Genomic DNA, 21,919 nt, shown 5'->3' with positions numbered 1-21,919 from the left:
CCTTCCAGAGTGCTAAGATCACAGGTGTGAGCGCCCATCCCTGGCCTTCTGAGTAATAACATTTTGAAAAGAAATCTTTTTTTTTTCTGTGCAGTAGGTCTCAATGGTGGGCTTAAAATATTTAGTAAACCATGCTATAAACAGATGTGCTGTCATCCAGGCTTTATTCCATTTATAGAGCAGTCAGAGTATATTTAGCGTAACTTTTAAGGGCCCTAGGATTTTTGGAATGGTAAATGAGCACTGGTTTCAATTTAAGATGACCAGCTGCATTAGCCTCTAACAAGAGAGTCATTTGAAGCTTTGAAGCCAGGTGCTGACTTCTCTGGCTATAAAAATCCCAGATGGCATCTTCTTCCAATCTAAGGCTGCTTTGTCTACATCGAGACTCTCTAGTTTAGTGTAGCCACCTTGCTAGATCTGGATAACTTGCTGCAGTTTTGTCATCAGCACCTGCTGCTTCACCTTGCACTTTTGTTATAAGATGGTTTCTTTCCTTAAGCCTCAAGGACCAACTTCTGCTAGCTTCCAACTTTTCTTCTGCAGCTTCCTCGCCTATCTCAGCCTTGAATTGAAGAGAGGGCTTTGCTCTGGAGGCTTGGCTTAAGGGGATGTTGTAGATGGTTTGACCTTCTATCCAGACCTCTGGATGTTTCTCTGTATTAGCAATAAGGTCGTTTCACTTTATTATCATTCATGTGTTCACTGGAGCGGCACTTTTAATTTCTTTCAAGAACTTTTCTTTTGCATTCATAATCTGACTAAATGTTTGGTGCAAGAAGCCTATCTTTTGGCCTTTATCTATTTTTTGCTTTTCCTGTTTTAAAAATTAATGTCTTGGCTTTTGACCTGCCTTCCTCATTAAGCTTTATCATTTCTAGCTTTTGATTTAGAGTAAAACACCCGTGACTCTTCCTTTTACCAGAACACTTAAGAGGCCACTGTAGGGATATTAATTGCCCTACTTCAATATTGTGTCTCAGGGCAATAGGGATACTTGAGGCAGGGAACAGGTTTGTGGAGCAGAACATACACAAATTTACTGAGGTTGCTAACTCCCATGGGCACAGTTTGTGGCCCTCAAAAAAACAGCAACATCAAAGATCAGATTATAGAACATCAGAATATATAATAATGAAAAAGTATGAAATACCGAGAGGCAGGCTGGCGTGTAGCTCACACATGTAATTCTAGCATTCTGGGAGGCTGAGGCAAGATTGCTTAAGGCCAGGAATGTTAGACCAGCCTGAGCAAGAGCAAGACCTCATCTCTACAAAAAAAAAAAAAAAAAAGAAATTAGTCAGAGGTGGTGGTGCATCTCTATATTCCCAGCTACTCAGGAGGCTGAGTCTGAGGCAGGAGGATCATACTGGCCCAGGAGTTTGAGGCTGCAGTGAGCTATGATGACACAATTGCATTGTGCCTAGGCAACAAAGTGAGGACCCTGTCTCAACAATGAAAAACCAAAACCAAAACAAAGAAATACTGCAAGAATTACCAAAATGTAACAGTGAGCACAAGATGTTGGAGAAAGAGTGCCAACAGACTTGCTTGACATAGGGTTGCCAGAAACCTTCAGTTTGTAAAACACGGCAGTACTTGCGAAGCACAAGTTACGCCTGGATGGGGAGATGAAAATCTGCAGCTGGTAAACAGTGTGTGGGGTACCTCTCCTAACAAACCGGACTTTACTGAACCCATAGTGTGCCAGGCACTAGGCAAGGCCAGGGAGGACACATACCCTAGCTCTGGAAGGGCTTACAAACTGGCCAGGAAGATAAAACTTTCATACCAACCACCACCTCTAAGAGAAGCATCTGATTATCGAGTGGCCCTAAAACTGAGGCCAAAATCAATTGCTGTGAGCCAGGAAGCCTGGAGGATGTGTCAAGTTCAGGTGGAGTAGGGGATGCAGCTAAGGCACAGGCAGACACCCGCAAGGTGTTTTTCAGATGAGACCGTTTGGCAAGAACACTGAGGACATATACAACAATGTCCCAGGTGTCAGCCAGAGAACACACGAACTAATTCAATGACCCAAGATAGGGAGCACTGTTTTAAGTGGCAAGTGGCGGGTAGGCTTTTGAGCTCTGGGCAGGTGGTGTGTGTTCCCCACTGAGCACAGCTGAAGTTGATGAGTGGAGGCCACAGGAGATCCCCCTTCTGCTTGACCCCCACAAACACTATGCTCATCGAGGAGCCCATCCCCCACACCACAGGGCCCTATTCTCAACCTGCCTGGGCTCTTCTCTGTGCCCCTCACCTGAAAGTCAGCCTTTTTGTTTGGGCCTCTAGAAGCCTAGATTCTTACTTTTAAGAGCAAAGAGGCTACTGAACCTAATCCTTTATTTAAAAGATGTGGGAAAGGAACCTCAGAGGTTTAGTGAATTGCCAGTATTTGAGCGCCAGAGTGTTTACCAGAGTAAAAGCAGGTACTTCTGCCCCCAGCTCAGGGTCTCTCTGCCTTGTACCCTGGGCTCCCTCTTGCACTGCAGACCCATCAGGCACCTTGAATTATACACAAGGAAAAATATGGGGCCCTGTCAATATTTCTGCCATGAAAGTGAAGTATAGTAACTGATGCCCAAAGAGCTTTGGAGAACTTTTTATTGTTTAAAAATCATAATTGAAGCTTCAAAAAACATACACCCCAACACATCCCAATTCCAGTGCCCTACTCCCCAGAGAGTAGCACAGGGCTATCCCTCCCCTTCTGTCGCCCACACCACCAGCCAGGACCCTGCCTGGGGAGGCCGCCCGCCCGCCTGCCCGCCTGCCACTGTGTGCTAAGTCACTGGCTGGGGAGGGGCCCCAGGTGAGGTGGGGGTGGCTGGCTCCCAGCACCTCTCACCCCCTGCAAGTATGCAGCTCGAGAGCTGTGTGTAGGATGTGGGATGAGGGGGCAGGTTCCTTGGGTAGGGGACACCTAAGGGGGAAAGAGAAAGAGCCAGTCCCCACTCACCCCACACCTCCCCAGCCCCCTAGCTCAAGGAAAGCTGTCGTCATCATCTTCCGCCATCTCCTTGGCAAACTCCAAGTCTTGCTGCTCTCGTTCACGCCGTTCCTGGGGAAAGAGGTGCGGTGAGGCCAAAGCTTCAGAGCAGCTCCCAGCCCATCCAGTCTCACCCAGGAAGAGGGAAGCTTACCTCTGCAGACTCCAAGTCCTTATTGTATGATTTTGGAGGGAACCTCATGGCCTGGAGCGCAGCAGAGAGAGGAGCCAGGTGAAGGAGGGAAAGAAGCAGAGGTGGCACTTGTCTAATCTGCACACCTGCCTTCCCTCTGTGTGCTAGACACTGACAGGGGATGAGTCGTGCCACTCTCCAGCTTAGTCTAGTGGGGAGCTAGATGCAGAAATTAACCCTGTGGTGTGTGAGCATTAGAATTTGGAGGATGGGCGGGGCCTGTGGCTTAAGGAGTAGGGCCCTGGCCCCATATACCAGGGGTGGCGGGTTCAAGCCTGGACCCGGCCAAAACTGAAAAAAAAAAAAAAAAAGGAGGAATAAACGAGTATGCTCTCCACTAGGTAGCCAGGAAGGAAAGGTGCCGGTCATGGGAATGAGGGCCTTCCAGGAGAGTGCCATGCGTAAAAAGCCTGAGGACAGTGGGGCTAGCTTAGGTGGGGCGGGCAGTGGCAGGTGAGGCAAGACGAGACATAAGGGACCAGATCACAATGGCCTTGTGTGTCATGCTGAGTACGACTTTGCCAGATTTTAAGCAAGGCAGCATAGATATCCCTGGTTTCCTGAGACAAAGAGATTAGAAAAAAATACAGCAACCAAAGAGTAACAGCATCAAACTCAGTGTTCAGAGGATGGGGCTTAACAACCCAGAAGCCAGATATCAGCCCATTTTTAGGTAAGTGTCTCAATACAGTGATTTCATTTAATCTTGCCAACACTGTGAAGCAGACCAGACAGGTAACACCTCACTACCAGCTTCACAGATGCAGACAAACAGAGACCCAAAGAAGGTAAATGACTCAAATTTGGAACCAAATCTAGAAGTTAGCCCTCTCAATCCTGTCCGGTCCTCCTTGGTGACTACAGGAGTACCCCACACAATTGGCTGTGGAACTCCGACAAGGTCCCTCCCCTCTCTGTAGCCCCTGCCTTGCTGTTCACTGACTTTACAGAGATAGGCTGGAAAGTGGGCCACAAAGCCAGCCAGCCTTCTCTGAGGAGCCAGGCTGTGGAGGGAGAGACATCCTGCAGCCAAGGGCTTCTCACCTTGACAGACATGTTGTGGATGTCCAGGCAGAAGGAGATGCGCTGGTGGAAGGCTAGCTGGGGCTCTCGGGTGGAATAGATATCGATCATCTCCTTGGACTGGACGTAGCCCTTCTCGTGGTTGATGCTGGCCTCAATGACGCCATCCCGGATGGCCTGCAAGCCCCCAAAGGCAGGGAAGATCACCAGAAAGCTCATCTTCTAGGTCAGAGCATATCGTGTCCCATCCTAGTTCTCTGTTTCCTCACACTCATATGAGGTCGGACAGTTAAGTTTGAGAACATGCCACCATATGCTTTTATGATGGCAGCACTGTACAAGGTTCATAACCCTGTTCCGCCAGTATCCAACAGCTGTGTCCATGTTGACGTGTGGCAGTGTCTTGCTGAGTGTTGTTCACAATTGTTGCATGATTTTGTGTGACGTTGCAAGAATGTCAGAACTTGAATTAGAGCAATGAACAAACATTAAATTTCTTGTTGAACTTGGCAAGAGTGGAAGTGAAATCAGGGATATGCTAGTCCAAGTTTATGGGGATAATGCTATGAAGAAAATGGCAGTGTACAAATGTTTTTCTGAGAGAGAAAGCATCACTGATGCAGAGAGGTCAGGGTGGCCAGTAAATGTGTAGAACTAACGAAAACATTGCAAAAATTCATCAAATGATGTTGTGCATCAACATCATTGGCTTACTGTGACAAGGACAGCAGACCAAGGAAACATTGATAGAGAAACAGGAAAATCCTAACTGAAAACCTTGGCTCTAGACGGGTGTGGCTCTTGCTTCATGGCAGTGCACCAGCTCCACTGTCTGTCATAGTTTTTAGCCGAAGAACAAATTACTGCATTGGAACACCCTTCCTACTCACCTGATCTGATCCTTTACCCAAAAATAAAAGAAAATTTTTTTTGAGACAAGAATCTCATTCTGTTGCCTAGCTTAGAGTACTGTAGCATCAGCCTAGTTCACAGCAACCTCAGACTCCTGGGTTCAAGCAATCATCCTGCCTCAGTCTCTGAAGTAGCTGAACTCACAGGTGCCCACCAGAATGCCTGACTTTTCTTTTCTTTTTTTTTTGTAGAGACAGAGTCTCACTGTACCGCCCTTGGTAGAGTGCTGTGGCCTCACACAGCTCACAGCAACCTCTAACTCTTGGGCTTACGTGATTCTCTTGCCTCAGCCTCCTGAGTAGCTGGGACTACAGGCACCCACCACAACGCCCAGCAATTTTTTTGTTGCAGTTTGGCCGGGGCTGGGTTTGAACCTGCCACCCTCGGCATATGGGGCCGGCACCCTGCTCACTGAGCCACAGGCGCTGCCCCTAACTTTTCTATTTTTAGTAGAGAGGGAGTATTGCTCTTGCTCAGGATGGTCTTGAACTCCTGAGCTCAAGGAATTCTCCCACCTTGGCCATCCACAGTGCTAGGATTATAGGCATGAGCCACCATGCCCTGCTGATAAAGGAAATATTTAAAGAAAAACATTTTGATGACATTCAGGACATCAAGGGTAATATGATGACAGGTCTGATGGTCAATCCAGAAAAAGAGTTCAAAAATTGCTCTGAAGGGTGGACTAGGCTTTGGCGTCAGTGTATAGCTTCCCCAGGGGAGAACTTTGAAGGTGACCATAGTGATATTTAGCAACCAGACATACAGTGCTTTTTCTAGGACGAGTTCATGAACTTAATTGTCAGACCACATACACTCACGTGCACTCTCATTCTCTCTCTGGCAACTTGTTGGCTTCGCTGCAAACGACTGGCACTCCTTGAGAAGACTATGCCACAGCATTACCTACTCCCCTCCTTGGCCAATCTTTCACGGCTACTGCCTCAAACTGGCAGGAAGGTGACAACCTGGCCACCATGGTGCCTGAACAAGCCCCACCTTGGCAACGATGAACTCCGCATCTTCAGGGCTATCCAGCTGTAGTTTCTGGGCGATGTCAGCCAGGGAGATTCGGGAATAGGAGAGGCTGATCATGCGTACACCTGGAGAGGAAGGTGCAGTGAGGCAGGCAGGGTGGGCATAGATCTTCACTGTTCACTTTCACTGGCAAAGCTGGCCTTAGCCCTTGAAGAAGCCCATCCTGGCTCCTAGTCCTCCAATGGCCCCTCAGGCTCCGATCCATACCTGTCTTAATAACATTGTGTCGCAGTCGGATAATTAGGGTGTAGGTCCCATCTGCTTGAAACTTCTCCCCAAACTGATCCAAGACCTGGTTGAACTTGGCTAGGTTTCCTGTCCTGACAGCTGCAGGGGAACAGCAGTGGAGATCAGATAACACAAATGGGCGCAGGCCCCAGTGGAAGGGGTCTGGCAGGCTGGGGGTGGGAGGGAGGGAGGGACAGCCTTCCTTACCTTGGGTCAGAAGGAAGTAGGGCATGAGTGAGCGCTTGAGGGAGGGCTGGCGGAACTGTAGCCGGTCAGGAATCTCCCCCAGCAGCAGCTCCACCACGATGAGAAGCTTGTGCACCTGGGCAGGGTGACACAGGAGAATAGTGGGCAGGGATTCCCACCGGTGGAAGAAAATGAAATGGAAAAGCAGCACTGTGTTTAGGCCCACAGAGAGAGGAAACCCCTGAAACCTGTGCCTTTAGAGCTGGGTCCTGGGAACATCTGACCCTTTGGCCACAGAGCCCTAAGCTGATCTGGCCAAGCAGCACACACACCACTCCACGGTGACAAATGCTCCAAAGCGAGGCCAGAGGATCAAGTTCTGTGGCGCAGCAATGGTGAGGGAACAGGGTGCAGAGGCCTGGGGAATGGAATATATGTCAGCCAAGGATACAGATCAGGGAAGTGGACTGTTCTGGAGGAGAGGAGGGGACTGATGGGTAGTTATCTGGGCAGGGGCAGAAATGCAGGAAGGGGCCTGGCGGAACCTCAGTGAATAAGCTGTGTGTGGACATGGAATGCTGGCTGGAAAACTGGGCCTTCCCTCCCCTGTAGTGTAGAAGCATTTCTGAATTATGCCCACTGTGGACTAGGGAGTTTATGCCCAGCAGGAGGAATAAGAACACAAGACAGCTAAGTCACACAGTAAGTGTCATGGGAGAGGGGAGGGTAGAATGGGCAGACAAATATATTCAAATCTGCAGTGGAGCGAAGGCAGCTGTGGTCATGAATACTAGATGGCCCACAGTTGATGAGCCAGAGGCTCCCTTCTCAGTGTGGCCTGTGGGTCCAGCACTGCCATCACCTAAGCGCCTGTGCAGCCTGTCCAAATCAGAATCCACAGCTCAATCCAACCCTCAGATGATTTGCATGTCATTCAGCAAGCTGGGGCCAGGTAAAGGCAGACAGAAGCAGTTTTGGAGAGGGCTGGTGGCAGGCTTTCTCCCAAACATGCCTTCATTGCCACCTTCTGTCTTCCAGGGTTCCCCGCCAACAGTGCAACGGTAAACAACCTCCCTCCAGCTCTCTCTGTTCCTTCTTGCCACCTGGCTCTACCACAGGAAAATGAAAACTTGTACGTCCCTAGTAAACTCTAGTTTGAAAACACCATTTTACCCTACAAAGGCTCTCCCTAGTAAATGACATACTCCGTATGTTAATTGTTTTTTAAGAGAAATTTAGTGTGTCTTAGATTATAAGCAATCTAACTTTTTTTGTAGAGACGGAGTCTAACTTTACCGGCCTCGGTAGAGTGCCATGACGTCACAGGATTTACAGCAACCTCCAGCTCTTGGGCTTCCGCGATTCTCCTGCCTCAGCCTCCCGAGCAGCTGGGACTACAGGCGCCCGCCACAATGCCTGGCTATTTTTTTGTTGCAGTTTGGCCGGGGCTGGGTTTGAACCTGCCACCCTCGGTATATGGGGCTGGTGCCCTACTCACTGAGATATAGGCGCTGCCCCCAAATTTAACTTTTTCAATAAAATCTTTTTTCTTGGCTGGGCGTGATGACTCATGCCTATGATCCTAGCACTTTGAGAGGCTGAGGTGGGTGGATCACTTGAGCTTATGGGTTGGAGACCAGCCTGAGCAAGAGTGAGACCCTGACTCTACTAAAAAATTAGCCAGGCATTATGGCAGGCTCCTGTAGTCCCAGCTACTAAGGGAGGCTGAGGCAAGAAGATAGCCTGAGCCCAAGAGTTTGAGGTTGCTGTAAGGTATGACACCACAGCACTCTACCAAGGGTGACAAAATAAGACTGTCTCCAAAAAAAAAAAGATGTTTTTTTTTCCTTCAATTTTTTTTTTTTGAGACAGAGTCTTATTATGTAGCCCTGGGTAGAGTGCTGTGGCATCACAGCTCACAGCAACCTCAAACTGTTGGGCTTAAGCGATTCTCTTGCCTCAGCCTCCCTAGTAGCTAGGACTACAGGCGCCTGCCACAATGCCCCACTATTTTTTTTTGTTGTTGTTTCCATTGTTGTTTTAGCTGGCCTGGGCTGGATTTGAACCTCCCAGCCTTGGTATATGTGGCCAGCACCCACCCTATCCACTGAGCTATGGGTGCCGCCCTTTTCCTTCAATTTTTACATTTTTGATTAATTTTTTTTTTGGAAACTGGGCCTTACTCTACTGCTCTGGGTAGAGTGCTATGGCTTCTCAGCTCACAGAATCCTCAAACTCTTGGGCTCAAGTAATTCTCTTGCCTCAGCCTCCCAAGTAGCTGGAACTACAGATGCCTGCCACAATGCTCAACTAGTTTTTCTATTTTTAGTAGAGACAGGGTCTCAGTCGTGCTCAGGCTGGTCTCAAACTCCTGAGCTTAAGCAGTCCACCCACCTTGGCCTCTTAGAGTGCTAGGATTAGAGGCAGGAGCCACTGCACCCAGCTTTTTATCTTTTTTTGAAACACAGTCTCACTCTGTTGCCTAAGCTAAATTGTAGTAGTGTCATCATAGCTCACTGCAACCTCAAAGTACTGGGCTCAAGCGATCCTCCTGCCTCAGCTTCCTGAGTAGCTGAGACCCACCACCACACCTGGCTAATTTTTCTGTTTTTTATACAGACAAGGTCTTGTTCTTGCTCCAGCTGGTCTGAACTCCTGACCTCAAGTGATCCTCCCACCTGCCTCCCACAGTGCTAGGATTATAGGAATGAGCCACTGCACCTGGTCAAGGCCTTTTTATTTGATCAAAAACAAATCTGTGTTTCTCTGACCTTCTGAACAGAAACAAAATGAATCTTCTACGATGCTGATCTAATCATTGTACATGTTCATCCGGTTCTCTGTCAAGGGCACTATGGAGGTGGATGTCATATAAAGGTAGGAGTAGGCTTTTAGTTGGGAAGATTGGGTCCGAATTCTGGCTACTGGTCTCTGTGACTTTACACAGGCCCTCAAGCTGAGTCAACATTCTTTTATTTATTTATTTATTTTTGAGACAAGAGTCTCACTCTGTTGCCCTGGGTAGAGTGCTGTGGAATCCTAGTTCATAGCAACCTCAGACTCCTGGGTTGGAGTGATCTTCTTGCCTCAGCTTTACACGTAGCTGAGACTACAGGCACCTGCCATAACGCTCAGCTAGTTTTTCTATTTTTTTTAATAGAGACCAGGTCTTGGTCTTGAACTTCTGAGCTCAGGTGATCCACAAGCCTCGGTCTCCCAGAGTATTAGGATTACAGGCATGAGCCACCATACCTGGCCAACATTCTTTACCTATCTCTTTGAAATACTATCTCTAATCATAGCTTACAGCAACGTCAAACTCCTGGGCTTTTTTTTTTTTTTTTTTTTTTTCTTTTTTTGTAGAGACAGAGTCTCACTTTATCACCCTTGGTAGAGTGCCGTGGCGTCACACAGCTCACAGCAACCTCCAACTCCTAGGCTTAAGCGATTCTCCTGCCTCAGCCTCCCGAGTAGCTGGGATTACAGGCGCCCGCCACAACGCCCGGCTATTTTTTTGTTGCAGTTTGGCCGGGGCCGGGTTTGAACCCACCACCCTCGGCATGTGGGGCCGGCGCCCTACCCGCTGAGCCACAGGCGCCGCCCAAACTCCTGGGCTTAAGTGATCTTCCTACCTCAGCCTCTTGAGTAACTGGGATTACAGGCATCTGCCATCATGCCTAGCTAATTTTTCTAATTCTATAGAGAAGAGGTGTGGTTTTTGCTCAGCCTGATCTCAACCTCTTGGCTTCAAGCAATCCTCCTGCCTAAGCCTCCCAAAGTGCTTGGATTATAGATATGAGCCACAGCACCCAGCCAGAAATACTACTTCTTTTTTGTTGTCGTTGTTGCAGTTTGGCTGGGGCTGGGTTCGAACCTGCCACCCTTAGTATATGGGGCCGGTGACCTACCCACTGAGCCACAGGTGCTGCCCACAGAAATACCACTTCTGATCCTTCTATCCTATCTCTTGCAATGTCTAATACCAAGGTTAACGTCCCCCAAAATACTTGGTGACCGACAGTTAATAGGTGGTCAAGGTTTATCTCCACTATGGAGATTTCCAAGATTCCTTGGCCACAGACAACACTGCTCCTGAATGAGCATGTGAGGGATCAGGTAAGAGCCTGAGGTCTATCAACACACTTCAGGCCCTCACATGGAATACTTGTCAGGAGTTCTGGAAATCAGAAATATGCTAAGCAATCTCTCAAGAATACTGTGAACACAGCTGCAGGTAATGTATGCTTCATGAGCTCTGGAAAATGACATGGACACCTGACACAACTTTCTGGATAAGGGAGATTAGGGATGCTCTCCCAGGCCCCCTGTACTGGGAAACAAACTGAAATGGTTATCAGAGGAGTGAGGGCAAAGGGATGATGGTAACTGTGGCTCACCGTCTGTTTGAAGCCTACAGCTGTGTGCTGAGGGGCCTTGCGAAGGGCATTGGTCATTGTTCTCCTGGCCTCTGAGTACTCCAGCTGGATGGCTTTAATGCGCCCTGCGTGTGGAGGAAAGGAGAGTGGGTCATGAGTGTGGTGTCATCCAAGCCATCGGCAAAGCAGAGTGCCAAGCTAGCCTTTCATGTATCACCCTTAGAAACTCTGCACCAAGTGAGCCTGAGACACCGGATTTGGTCGCTGGCCCCTCTGCTCACCTGTGTAGTAGAGGTACCTTGCCCACTCGTTGTTATTGGCCTGCTCGGGGAACACGGACTTGGACACCAGCTTCTCAGCTTGGTCATACAAGCTGTAGTGTAGATAATTCCGCAGCAGGAGGTTCAGCAGGGTGGCCTGCCCGTCTGCGTCGTGCCGCAGGGTGGCTGTCCGGAGCCGAGCATGCAAGAAGCTGCAAGGAGGAAAGGAAAAAGCATGTCAGAGGCTTCAGATCACAACACTCTGGATGGTCTGTGTGTCTTTATTCACTCTCAAGCCCTCGGAAAAGTTATACAAATTGCTTTTCTGGTTATTTACTGAATATTCAACTATGGGCTGCCCACCGTGTGAAGCACTATTCTAGGTGGACAGAAAGGACAAACCTGTGCTCAGGGAACTCAGTGGAGGAGACATACAATGATCACGACAAAGTATACTATGTGGCATGGAAGAAGGCAATAGGGGCCATGAAGAAACCAGGGTGTGACGAGAAACGCGGGAAGTGAGACAGATGGGGCTGTGCTTCTATACAGCTCGGCCACTGCAGGACTCACTAAGGAGGTAAGGGTTCAGCAAAAGCTTAGAGGAGGCAGGGAGAAGAGTGCTCTTAGAAGAGAGGAGAGCCAGAGCAAAGGCTCTGAGGAACAGCGTGCCTGGCACGCCCGAGGAAGAGCAGGAGGCCAGCAGGGCTGGGAGGAGCGAGCTGTGGAAGCAGGAGGTAAAGCCAAGAAGGCTGTAACGTGGCACAGCACACTGGGCCTTATAAGCCATCATGGGGACTTGGGTTTTTCCTTGAGAGAAATGGAGAGCTACTGTAGGTTTTGAGCAAAGAAGTAAAATGTTCTCCGGTCTGTCCCTCCACTTTTTTTTTTTTTTTGCAGTTTTTGGCCAGAGCTGGGTTTGAACCTGCCACCTGTGGCATATGGGGCTGGCGCCCTACCCCTTTGAGCCACAGGTGCCGCCCTGTCCCTCCACTTTTAACCCACTACTCAGTCTTCCCTTGATTGTAGCGTTAAGGGAAGAGACTGGAAGACAGTTCTTAGCAGCTCAATAGTTAGCCATTTTTTCATCTAGAATCAGTCTCTCTTTTGAACCCCTCACATGGTTCCAGCCGTGTTAGCCACGACCCCTGCTACCTCCTGGGCACCTCACATCTACCAGCTTATTGCCCTCTGTAGGTTTACTATTCTGTGCTAGTGACTCATCAAGTCTCTGACTCCAAGGGCCACAAGTGAGACTCTTGGCCACTTGTACCTGCGCACCACATCCAGCTTGTCCAGGAACTCATAGACCCGGGCGTGGTAATAGTAACACTTTGCAGCCACAAGGTCTAGGGCCCGGCGGTTCTGAGTACTGATCTTCTGCATCAAATCATCAGAGACTTTTTGTGCCTGGGGAAGAAGCCAAAAGAGAATCCAATGACCTGTCATTTCTTTGAAAGGTTAAACATGAAGTTATAATATGCCAGCAATTCCCCTTCTAGTTGTGTATCCAAGAGAACTGGGAACATATATTCACATAAAAGCTTGCATGTAATAAAAAATTTTTTTTTTTTTTTTTTTTTTTTTTTTGCAGTTTTGAGCCTGGGCTGGGTTTGAACCCACCACCTCGGGTATATGGGGCCAGCGTCCTACTCCTTGAGCCACAGGCGCCACCCTGTGATCAAAAAATTTAAAAAAAGAAAAAAGAAGGCTGGGCTCTGTGGCTCCCTTGAGCTCAGGAGTTCAAGACCAGCCTGAGCAAGAGTGAGATGCCATCTCTACTAAAAAATAGAAAAATTAGTCAGGTAAGGGGTCACGAGCATATAATCCCAGTTACTCAGGAGGCTGAGGCAGGAGGATCGCTTGAACCCAGGAGTTGCAGGTTGCTGTGAGCTAGGCTGGCACCATGGCAGTGTAGCCTAGGCAACAGAGTAAAACTCTGTCTCAAAAAAAAAAAAATAAGGAGCAGGGGGCCATAGCTCATGCCTGTAATCCTAGCACTCTGGGAGGCTGAAGGACGTGGATTGTTTGAGCTCAGGAGTTCATGACCAGCCTAAGTGAGAGTAAGACCTCGTGTCTACTAAAAATAGAAAACTTAGCCAGGTAGCCCATGCCTATAGTCCCAGTTACTCGGGAGGCTGAGGTAAGAGGATCACTTGAGCTGTATAGTTTGAGGTTGCTGTGAGCTACGATGAAGTCACAGCACTCTACCCAGGGTGACAGAGTGAATTGTTTCAAAACAAACAAACCCCAAAAAAATCCCAACAAAACCCAGAAAACCGCTATCCACAAACTTTCATGCAGCATTTTTTGTAATGACCCAAAAGTAGAAAGAACCCAGTGTTCACCAGCTAATGAATGGATAAACAAATGTGGTACGTCCGTATGATGGATTATCATTCACCCATAAAAAGAAATTAAGTACTATAACATGGATACACCTTAAAAACACCATGCTGGCTTAGTGCCTGTAGCTCAAGCGGCTAGGGCACCAGCCACATACACTGGAGCTGGCAGTTCGAATGCAGCCTGGGCCCGCCAAACAACGACAACTACAACTTAAAAAAAAAAAAAAAAAGGGCGGTGCCTGTGGCTCAGTGAATAGGGCGCCGGCCCCATATGCCGAGGGTGGCGGGTTCAAACCCGGCCCCGGCCAAACTGCAACAAAAAAATAGCCGGGCGTTGTGGCGGGCGCCTGTGGTCCCAGCTGCTCGGGAGGCTGAGGCAAGAGAATCGCGTAAGCCCAAGAGTAGAGGTTGCTGAGAGCTGTGTGATGCCACAGCACTCTACCCGAGGGCGGTACAGTGAGACTCTATCTCTACAAAAAAAAAAAAAAAAAGCCAGGCATTGTGGTGGACGCCTGTAGTCCCAGCTACTTGGAAGGCTGAGGCAAGAGAATCACTTAAGCCCAAGAGTTGGAGGTTGCTGTGAGCTGTGACACCACACCACTCTACCAGGGTGACAACTTGAGACTCTGTCTCAAAAACAAACAAACAAACAAGAAAACACCATGCTAAGTGACAGAAGCCAGGCTGGGTGCAGTAGCTGACACCTGTAACCCCAGCACTTTGGGAGGCTGAGGCAGGAGGACTGCTTAGCAGTTTGAGGGCTGCAGTAGCTGGGTACTCTAGCCTGGGCAACAGAGCAAGACCCTGTCTTAAAAAACAAACAAACAAAAAAACTCAAACATAAGTTCATATATTGTCTAATTCTGTTTATATGAAATGTCCAGAATCCTCTACAGAGAGAAGCAGATTAGTAATTGCCAGGGCCTGGGGTGAAGGGAGAATGGGGAGTGACCACTAACATTCACATGTGGTGCTATTTTTTTTTGTAGAGACAAGTCTCACTTTATCACCCTCAGTAGAGTGCTATAGTGTCACAGCTCACAGCAACCTTCAACTCCTGGGCTTAGGCGATTCTCTTGCCTCAGCCTCCTGAGTAGCTGGGACTACAGACGCCCACCACAACGCCTGACTATTTTTTTTGCAGTTTGGCCGGGGCTGGGTTTGAACCTGCCACCCTTGGTATATGGGGCTGGCACCCTAGCCACTGAACCACAGGCGCCACCCCGGTGCTTCTTTTTGAGGTGATGAAAATGTTCTAGAATTAGTGATAATCATAAAACCTTGTGAATATACAAAAAATTACCAAATTATAGCATACTTTAAAGGGGTGACTTATAGCTCAAACAAAATGGTTGTGAGGAAAGAAAAAGAAACAGGGAATTGAGGAGTGGGACCTGTCACCTCCTGAGCATACTCCTGTGACCTACAAGGAAGCTGGCATAGCTGGAGGAGTGGCAGGAGTGGAGTCTACCAAATAGAGTTATTTGATCCCATCATAATAGCTGTTATTTATTAAAATATCATCAATGCTTATTACGTGTAGATCACTGTGCTGTATATTTTTAAACATTTTAAAAATGTAATTTTAATAACAAGGCTGGGTGTGGTGGCTCACACCTGTAATCCTAGCACTTTAGGAGGTCGAGGTGGGAATATTGGTTGAGGCCACAAGTTTGAGACCAGCCTGAGCATAAACAAGACCTCATCTTTACAAAAAGTAGAAAAATTAGACAGGCATGGTGGTGTGCACCTGTCGTCCAAGCTACTCGGGGGTGAGGCAGGAGGATCGCTTGAGCCCAGAAGTTTGAGGTTAGAATGAGCTATGATGATGCCTCTGCACTCTAGCTTGGGAGACAGAGTGACACACTGTCTCAAAAGAAAAAAAAAAAAGGTAATACAACAATACCTCTTTGTAGCGCTTGCTGTTCATCAGAAAGATGACCATGAGGAGCTGCAGATAGGCTTCCACTTCAGGCAGGAGGGGTGCCGATGCAGCTTTTCCTGTGCGGGGCCGGAACTGTAAATCGGCTTCTGTGTCCATGGGCTGACAGGACAGAAGTTATCATGCAAAAACTCAGATCAATCAACCAAGAATTTATGGAGCACCTCCATGTATTTCAATACACACTTTTCAGTGTTTCCTATGTGCCAAGATTGTGCTAGGTGCTGGGGATACAAATTAAAGACACAGTCTTTCGCAAAGAAGTCAAGGAGGTTGGCAACACAATAAATACAATAAAACATTACAGGAGTATAACAGACTTCTTCACACAATCTGATGGTGACATAAAGGACAATGTACGAAATCCTCAAAGGGTCTGCAACCTAGAGAGATTAAAACACCACACCTGGAACCACCACAAATTCTCAGACTTAATGAAGTGAGATGAAATAAAACATGAGACCAAAAAATTGTTTTTTTTGTGGGAACAGGAAATCTGGGGGAAGCAACATATACACAGTGCTTATTTTCAGATCTAGTCACTGAAACTAAAACAAATGTGTTATAGTCTACCCCCCAAATAATCATGTTTGGTGAACTAACAAATATGAAAGTTAGAAAACCTTCAAGGTGGGGTTGGAGGATGGTATATTTTCCCCCTTTCCCTGACAATAAACTTTTCACTGTTCTACTTCCTGGGAATTATGTGAGTTTTCACGTCTATGGAAAATGTTGGAAGGTCGAGAGGCTGGAACCTGGGCTATGCCATTAATAAAGAGGGGAATTTCCCAGCTACAAAGGATAAGGAGAGATCTCTCCTGGCACGGAGACCTCTACCACTATCAAAACTACTTCATCAGCGTTTGCTATGTCCTAGGAAAACTTCTTAGAGCTTTATGTACATCCTCCCTTCTGCCCAATCTATCACATTTAACAAATGCAAAAAATGCACAGGGAGGTTAAGTCACTTGCCCAAGCCTCACAGATATTACTTGGTAGAGTTTGGATTCAAATTTAACTCTTCCTCTAAAACCTACGCTCCTAACCACTGCAATGTATTTCTTCCATGCTGAAGCCTCCATGCTGAGGCAAAGAGGCAGTGGCACCTTTTCCCGATGTCACTCACCAGGAGGACAGGGTACATGTTGCGGGATAGTGGGAAAGGAGTTTGGTTAGGAGGGTCCTGATGTCCTGACTTAGAAGAATGACACTACAGGGCAGGAGGATGGTTCCCTTGTCACTGGGCAAATGAGTATTAAAATGGGCTGCTTTGGCTTCATTCCCTTGTGCTACTGCTAAGACAGGTCTTCAGGATGAGAAACACTTATATTTTGGTGTTTGAGACCAAGCCTGCACCCTGACCCACTCACCTCTTCTAAGAAGGGGAGCAAGAAATCTCGAGTGGCGTTATTTGAGGTGAAGAAGCCATGCACAGCTTTATACAGAACATAGTGGTTCAGGCGGCGTGATGTGGAAGGTAGCATCCGCAGGGCCCGCAGCACGAATCTTGGTTCCTTGCCTGTAACGGCCTTCTCCAGCTGTTTCACATGTTCCTTGATGTCTGCAGAAGGCCAGAGGAGAGAAAAATGATATTTCCCACTCCTCCTACTCCCCCGCCACTGTAGGCAAGTAGATCTTGGAAGCCTCTTATAAAGGGGCAATAAGCGACCAGTCATCTCTTTTGCCCTAATGGGGTTAAGCATTATTTACAGATCCCACACACTGATGTTTTAAGACATAATTAAGAGGCAAGGAAAAAAGCAGGGATGGGGGATGCAGTAGAAGATGACAGGAAGAAAATAATAAATAAGAACCAAAAGAAATATGTGGAGATTCATCAAATCTCAAAATAGGGAAAGACTTTCTAAATGTAAACAGGGGAGAAATCACACATCAATACAAAAGATTGATGAACTTGACTTCTGGACAAGTGCATTAAAAAAAGAAAAATACTTGCAACAAATGTGATCAAAGATTCATATTTTCATTCTACGAAAAGGTTGTATAAATGGTTAAGACAAACTATATTGCCATAATGTCAAAGTAAAAGTGGACATGAATAGACATACACAGAAGAAAAAAGACAAATAGCTAATAGACAAAAAGTCTACCTCAGCAGTATTTGAATAACTGCAAGTGGAAATATTTTTAAATTACCAAATTAGCCATATTAAAAAGATTATATAGAATGCAGTGAGAAGTACATTTCTGCTGGTATAATATAAATTAGTACAGTTTTTCTGGACAATTATCTATCAAAAACCTTTAAAATGGTCACCCTTTTTGACTCAGGCATATAGAATCTGGGAATCTATATTAAAGAAATAATAATAATACAAGTAGATTAAAAAATTTGGGCACAAAGTTGCACTGCTATTTATAACAGCAAGAAACTAGAAACAGTTTAGATGTGCAGCAACAAGGGAATGCAATTAATCGGTAGTTTCTTGGTTACCTTTGTCTATTGGGCACTTAGCACAAGGTGTCTGGGCTACATTAATGATATAACAACAGCTAATCTTTATGGAAGGTTTACTATGTGTTCACCATGTGCTAGACACAGTTCTGAGCATTTTTCTTTTCTTTTTTTTTTTTTTTGTAGAGACTGTACCGCCCTCAGTAGAGTGCCGTGGCGTCACACGGCTCACAGCAACCTCTAACTCTTGGGCTTACGCTATTCTCTTGCCTCAGCCTCCCAAGCAGCTGGGACTACAGGTGCCCGCCACAACACCCGGCTATTTTTTTGTTGCAGTTTGGCCGGGGCTGGGTTTGAACCCGCCACCCTCGGAATATGGGGCTGGCGCCCTACTCACTGAGCCACAGGCGCCGCCCTTTTCTTTTTTTTTTTTTTGAGACAGAACCTCACTATGTTGCCCTTGGTAGAGTGCCTTGGTATCACAGCTCACAGCAACCTCAAACTCTTGGGCTTAAGCGATTCTCTTGCCTCAGTCTCCCAAGTAGCTGGGACTACAGGTGCTTGCCACAACACCCGGCTATTTTTTTGTTGTTGTTGCTGTCGTCATTGTTTAGCAGGCCCAGGTCGGGTTTGAACCTGTCAGCCCTGATGTGTGTGGCCAGCGCCCTTAACCAACTGAGCTATGGGCACTGAGCCAGTTCTGAGCATTTTAATGTTTACAACAACCCAATAAAGTAGGTACTATTACTCTCATTCATATGGATGAGGAAACTAATTCCAGGGCTGTACTCTTAACTTCTATATTAAGTATTCAATAAATGTTTCTGGAATAAATTGAATGCCATTATGTTTATGGATATGTTAAATGAAAACACACGAAATTCAAAATCATCTGTATTTAGGAATGCTTTGCTACAAACTCTATCAATTACAGGAGAGCAGTTCAAACATTCATAGGAACAAATATTAACCATGATTTTTTCCCCTGTTACTTTGACTTCTCAGACTTTCCAAACTTTCTACAATGAACATGAATTACTTTACAACAAGAAAATGAAGTGTTTGTAATAAATATATCCAGCAGGTAATGGTGAGTGGCACCTTTGCCACTAGCTATCATTGTCTTAAGCAAGAGGATCTCTACTAGATACTGATCCTGTTGTTCCGTACCAGCTGAGGTAGGCAACACTATCATATCCTCAAAAGCACCATCTAGGAGCATAACTTTGCTTATCTTAATGTTTTTGAGCTAGTTTCTCATGCAGTTAAGTAAAATTAAAACCCAGTAAGTAATCTGGTCCCATTCACTCCGGGACCAGGAAAACAGCACCAGGATCACAGCGAGAAGCTCTCACTTTACCCACTTCAAATGTAGTCAGGATGCTCTAAGTGAGAAAAGTAAAACACACGCACCTGGAGGAACAAGATAACTACAGGAAACTGGTATATAGGAGTTTAATCTAAAGGTGAATATTATGAACTCAAACAGATGATACTAAAAAGTTTTAAGTGCATATGTGTTTAAGCCCTCTAGAAACAGAGTAGGAGTAGGGACCTGAGTAAGAGGAAAAGAGCAAAGGGATCGTTTGGGCATTTCAGTTAGATAAATTATGAAACAAGATACTGGGTCCAAATGGTTCTTTTAGGGAATTTGCCAAAGGAAGCTAGGACCACAGAAATCTTTTGTACACTCTTAAAACTCAGGCGCCAGTACTCTGTGTCATCCTGCCCTCTTCACAAACATAAATACAAATATTGGTTTTTAAAGGGATCAGTCATACACTGGGAGTGCTGGCATCAGTGGAGTGGGATGTAAAGGGAGACCAAGGGGAAGGCTCCGAAAGGGCAGGGATTTTGAGTCCCCAGGCCTAGATTACATACAACCCCAGATGGGGAAGTTGGGGGTATACGAGAGGAGTAGGTCCCACCCTGGAAAGATTCAGTCATTGGGGCTGGGGTGGGGAGTATCAGGGTAGTGGGGGCAGGCATCTTGGGAACTGAGGGAGCAGGGAGAAGGCTGCGCTGGAGTCCCAAGGAGAAACCGAATCACCTGGGTTGCTGTCACCCATGATCGTGGCACGTCCTGGCCCGGGCTGCCCTACCTTCCAAGGTGACGGTGTCCAGCTCTCTCTGGGAGTGCTCAGTCGCTGCCCCCGCCGTCTTGCCGTCTGCCTCCCCAGTGGACCCGCCACCTGCTGCCGCCTCCTCTTTCATCTCCACATCCTGGGGGGCCGGGGTCCCTGGTGGTTCATGTTCCCCTCCGCCGGGCGGCGGCTTCCCCTTGTCAGTACCGCGGCGCCGCGCCGAGCCCTCCTGCTTCATGGCGCCCGGGGTCGCGGCCTAGTCCGGGGACCGAGGCCGGGGCCTCGCGTGAACTCTCGCACCCGGGACCAGGAACCGAGTCCGGCCTGCACACGAGCGCGGGCTAGTGTCGGGCCACACGATGACGGAGCAGCTGCAAACCCCTTCCCAGCGCTGGGCCTTCTGGGAAACTCCAGGCCGAGCGGGCAGATGGCCGAGTCGACAAAGGGGAGATAAATCAACAGCCGAGGTGCAGGATGGAGGCGGGTCTTCAAAGAAGGAGCGGGGTGGAGCCTGTATGAGTGGGTTTGTGGGACTTTCGAGTACTTAAGTGTGTTTGTTCTTTCGAGTCCTTCTGGGGTGCATTTCTGTGGATGTCCACGAGAGGTCCCCTTAGACTCTAACCTGGTGTATAATGAACTTAAGAGCACCCCAACCCAGGTGGAGTTGGTACGGCCTATCCAAGAGCGGGGATGGATGACGTCACGAGTTGCCGGGTGAATTTGGCGCCCAAGCCCGGACTGGGTCGCCTTCCGCGCTTCAGGTGCTCAACCGCCGCCCACTGCGTCCGGCGCGAGGGAAGGAAAGAAGGCTGCGAAAAAGGGACGTGAAGCCAGTGGCTGTTGGGCTTAAATTAATAAATCGAACTGGAGCGTGGGAAAAATCCCATGGGATCGAGATTTCCTTGTCAGATTTTAGCTTAGTGCTGTAAATAAGGCATAACATTTCTGGAGCCTGGGAATGCCCATAGAGGGGAGGGTGCATTTCTGTAGAAATCACGCGGATTTAATAAAAGATAGGGGTCTACCCTACGTACCGCCCAGGGCTAGCTCCTGGGAGGTGAAGAACTCGGCCCAACAATGTTGTTTACCACGGAGTCAGTGTGGATAACCGGACACCTGCTTTTGGATTGTGTGGTGACAGTTGAGGGCGCCTTGGTACGTCCAGGCAGACACTGTTGTGAAGTGGAGACAGAGAATGATGGTGTACCCAAGGGGAAGGAAAACTGGACTGGAAACCCTGCCCACTTATATCTCAAAGGACTCCCCCACGGAGTCTTTAGAGTAGGTGAAGCCAATTTATTAAGACACAAAATAAAAACTCTTCTCCCTATCTTGGAACGTTTATATCTCCTATAAATGGAAGTCCTGAGTTTTATACCTTTGATGGACCGTATATAAGACAATCTGGCCCTGTTAGGAGGACCTAGAGGGCAGGGAATGTGTTTTGACCATATATTCTGTATATATATGATATCCCACATGTCCTCCTTTTTACATAAATGATATCCTACATAGCTTTCATTGTCTCCTTTTCATGTGGTTGTAGCAAATAGTTCCTTCCATTAAACACCCACTTGATAAATGGAAATATATGGGCTCCAGTTTGGGAGCTCCTGAACTGTCCTCTTACCCTTCCTCCCCAGCCATGAGATGGATAACAGGACTTTTTAATCATCACTGGAATAAACTCACTAGAGCTTCTTCATAACATCGTATCTGTAACTGAAAGTGGGCAAGAATGGTAAGGAAGAAAACAGATAAGCTTTGTTGTTTATCTTTAACAATCAAAGAAGTTACTCTTCTGGATAGTTAGGATGTTAGCTCACCTCTCTATTAAGTTTACATCACAAGGAAAAAAACATTCAAGTCAGCAGATAACAACTTAGTAGGTCTGTGAGCAATGTAGTGAGGCTTTGGAAGA

General features: G+C 47.3%; 1 protein-coding gene across 1 annotated transcript; it reads right to left on the bottom strand.

Annotated features, from left to right (window-relative positions):
* Window positions 1-2,592: 2,592 nt before the first annotated feature.
* On the bottom strand, window positions 2,593-20,439 carry PSMD3 (proteasome 26S subunit, non-ATPase 3). Its single transcript, XM_053568141.1, has 12 exons — window positions 20,017-20,439; window positions 16,869-17,059; window positions 15,463-15,600; window positions 12,482-12,618; window positions 11,230-11,420; window positions 10,970-11,073; window positions 6,594-6,708; window positions 6,366-6,485; window positions 6,120-6,223; window positions 4,230-4,385; window positions 3,147-3,197; window positions 2,593-3,064 (listed from the first exon to the last, which is right to left on the bottom strand). The coding sequence occupies exons 1-12, from the start codon at window positions 20,234-20,236 to the stop codon at window positions 2,987-2,989; spliced, it is 1,605 nt and encodes a 534-aa protein (XP_053424116.1). The 5' UTR covers window positions 20,237-20,439; the 3' UTR covers window positions 2,593-2,986.
* Between the last annotated feature and the right edge of the window lie 1,480 nt (window positions 20,440-21,919).

Source organism: Nycticebus coucang, chromosome 18, assembly GCF_027406575.1.
Source record: "Nycticebus coucang isolate mNycCou1 chromosome 18, mNycCou1.pri, whole genome shotgun sequence".
Classification (NCBI taxonomy): Eukaryota; Metazoa; Chordata; class Mammalia; order Primates; family Lorisidae; genus Nycticebus; species Nycticebus coucang.
The sequence above is the reverse complement of the archived record's forward strand: the minus strand, read 5'-3'. Positions and strand labels throughout refer to the sequence as shown.

Bases quoted from the DNA above. Each gene is read 5' to 3' on its own strand.
- PSMD3 (XM_053568141.1), bottom strand. From the start codon at position 20,236: ATGAAGCAGGAGGGCTCGGCGCGGCGCCGCGGTACTGACAAGGGGAAG. The intron at 11,074-11,229 runs GTGAGCAGAGGG...CTCCACACGCAG, and splicing joins AAGGTACCTCTACTACACAG to GGCGCATTAAAGCCATCCAG. The intron at 6,709-10,969 runs GTGAGCCACAGT...CACCCTGCCCAG, and splicing joins CTGTAGGCTTCAAACAGACG to GTGCACAAGCTTCTCATCGT.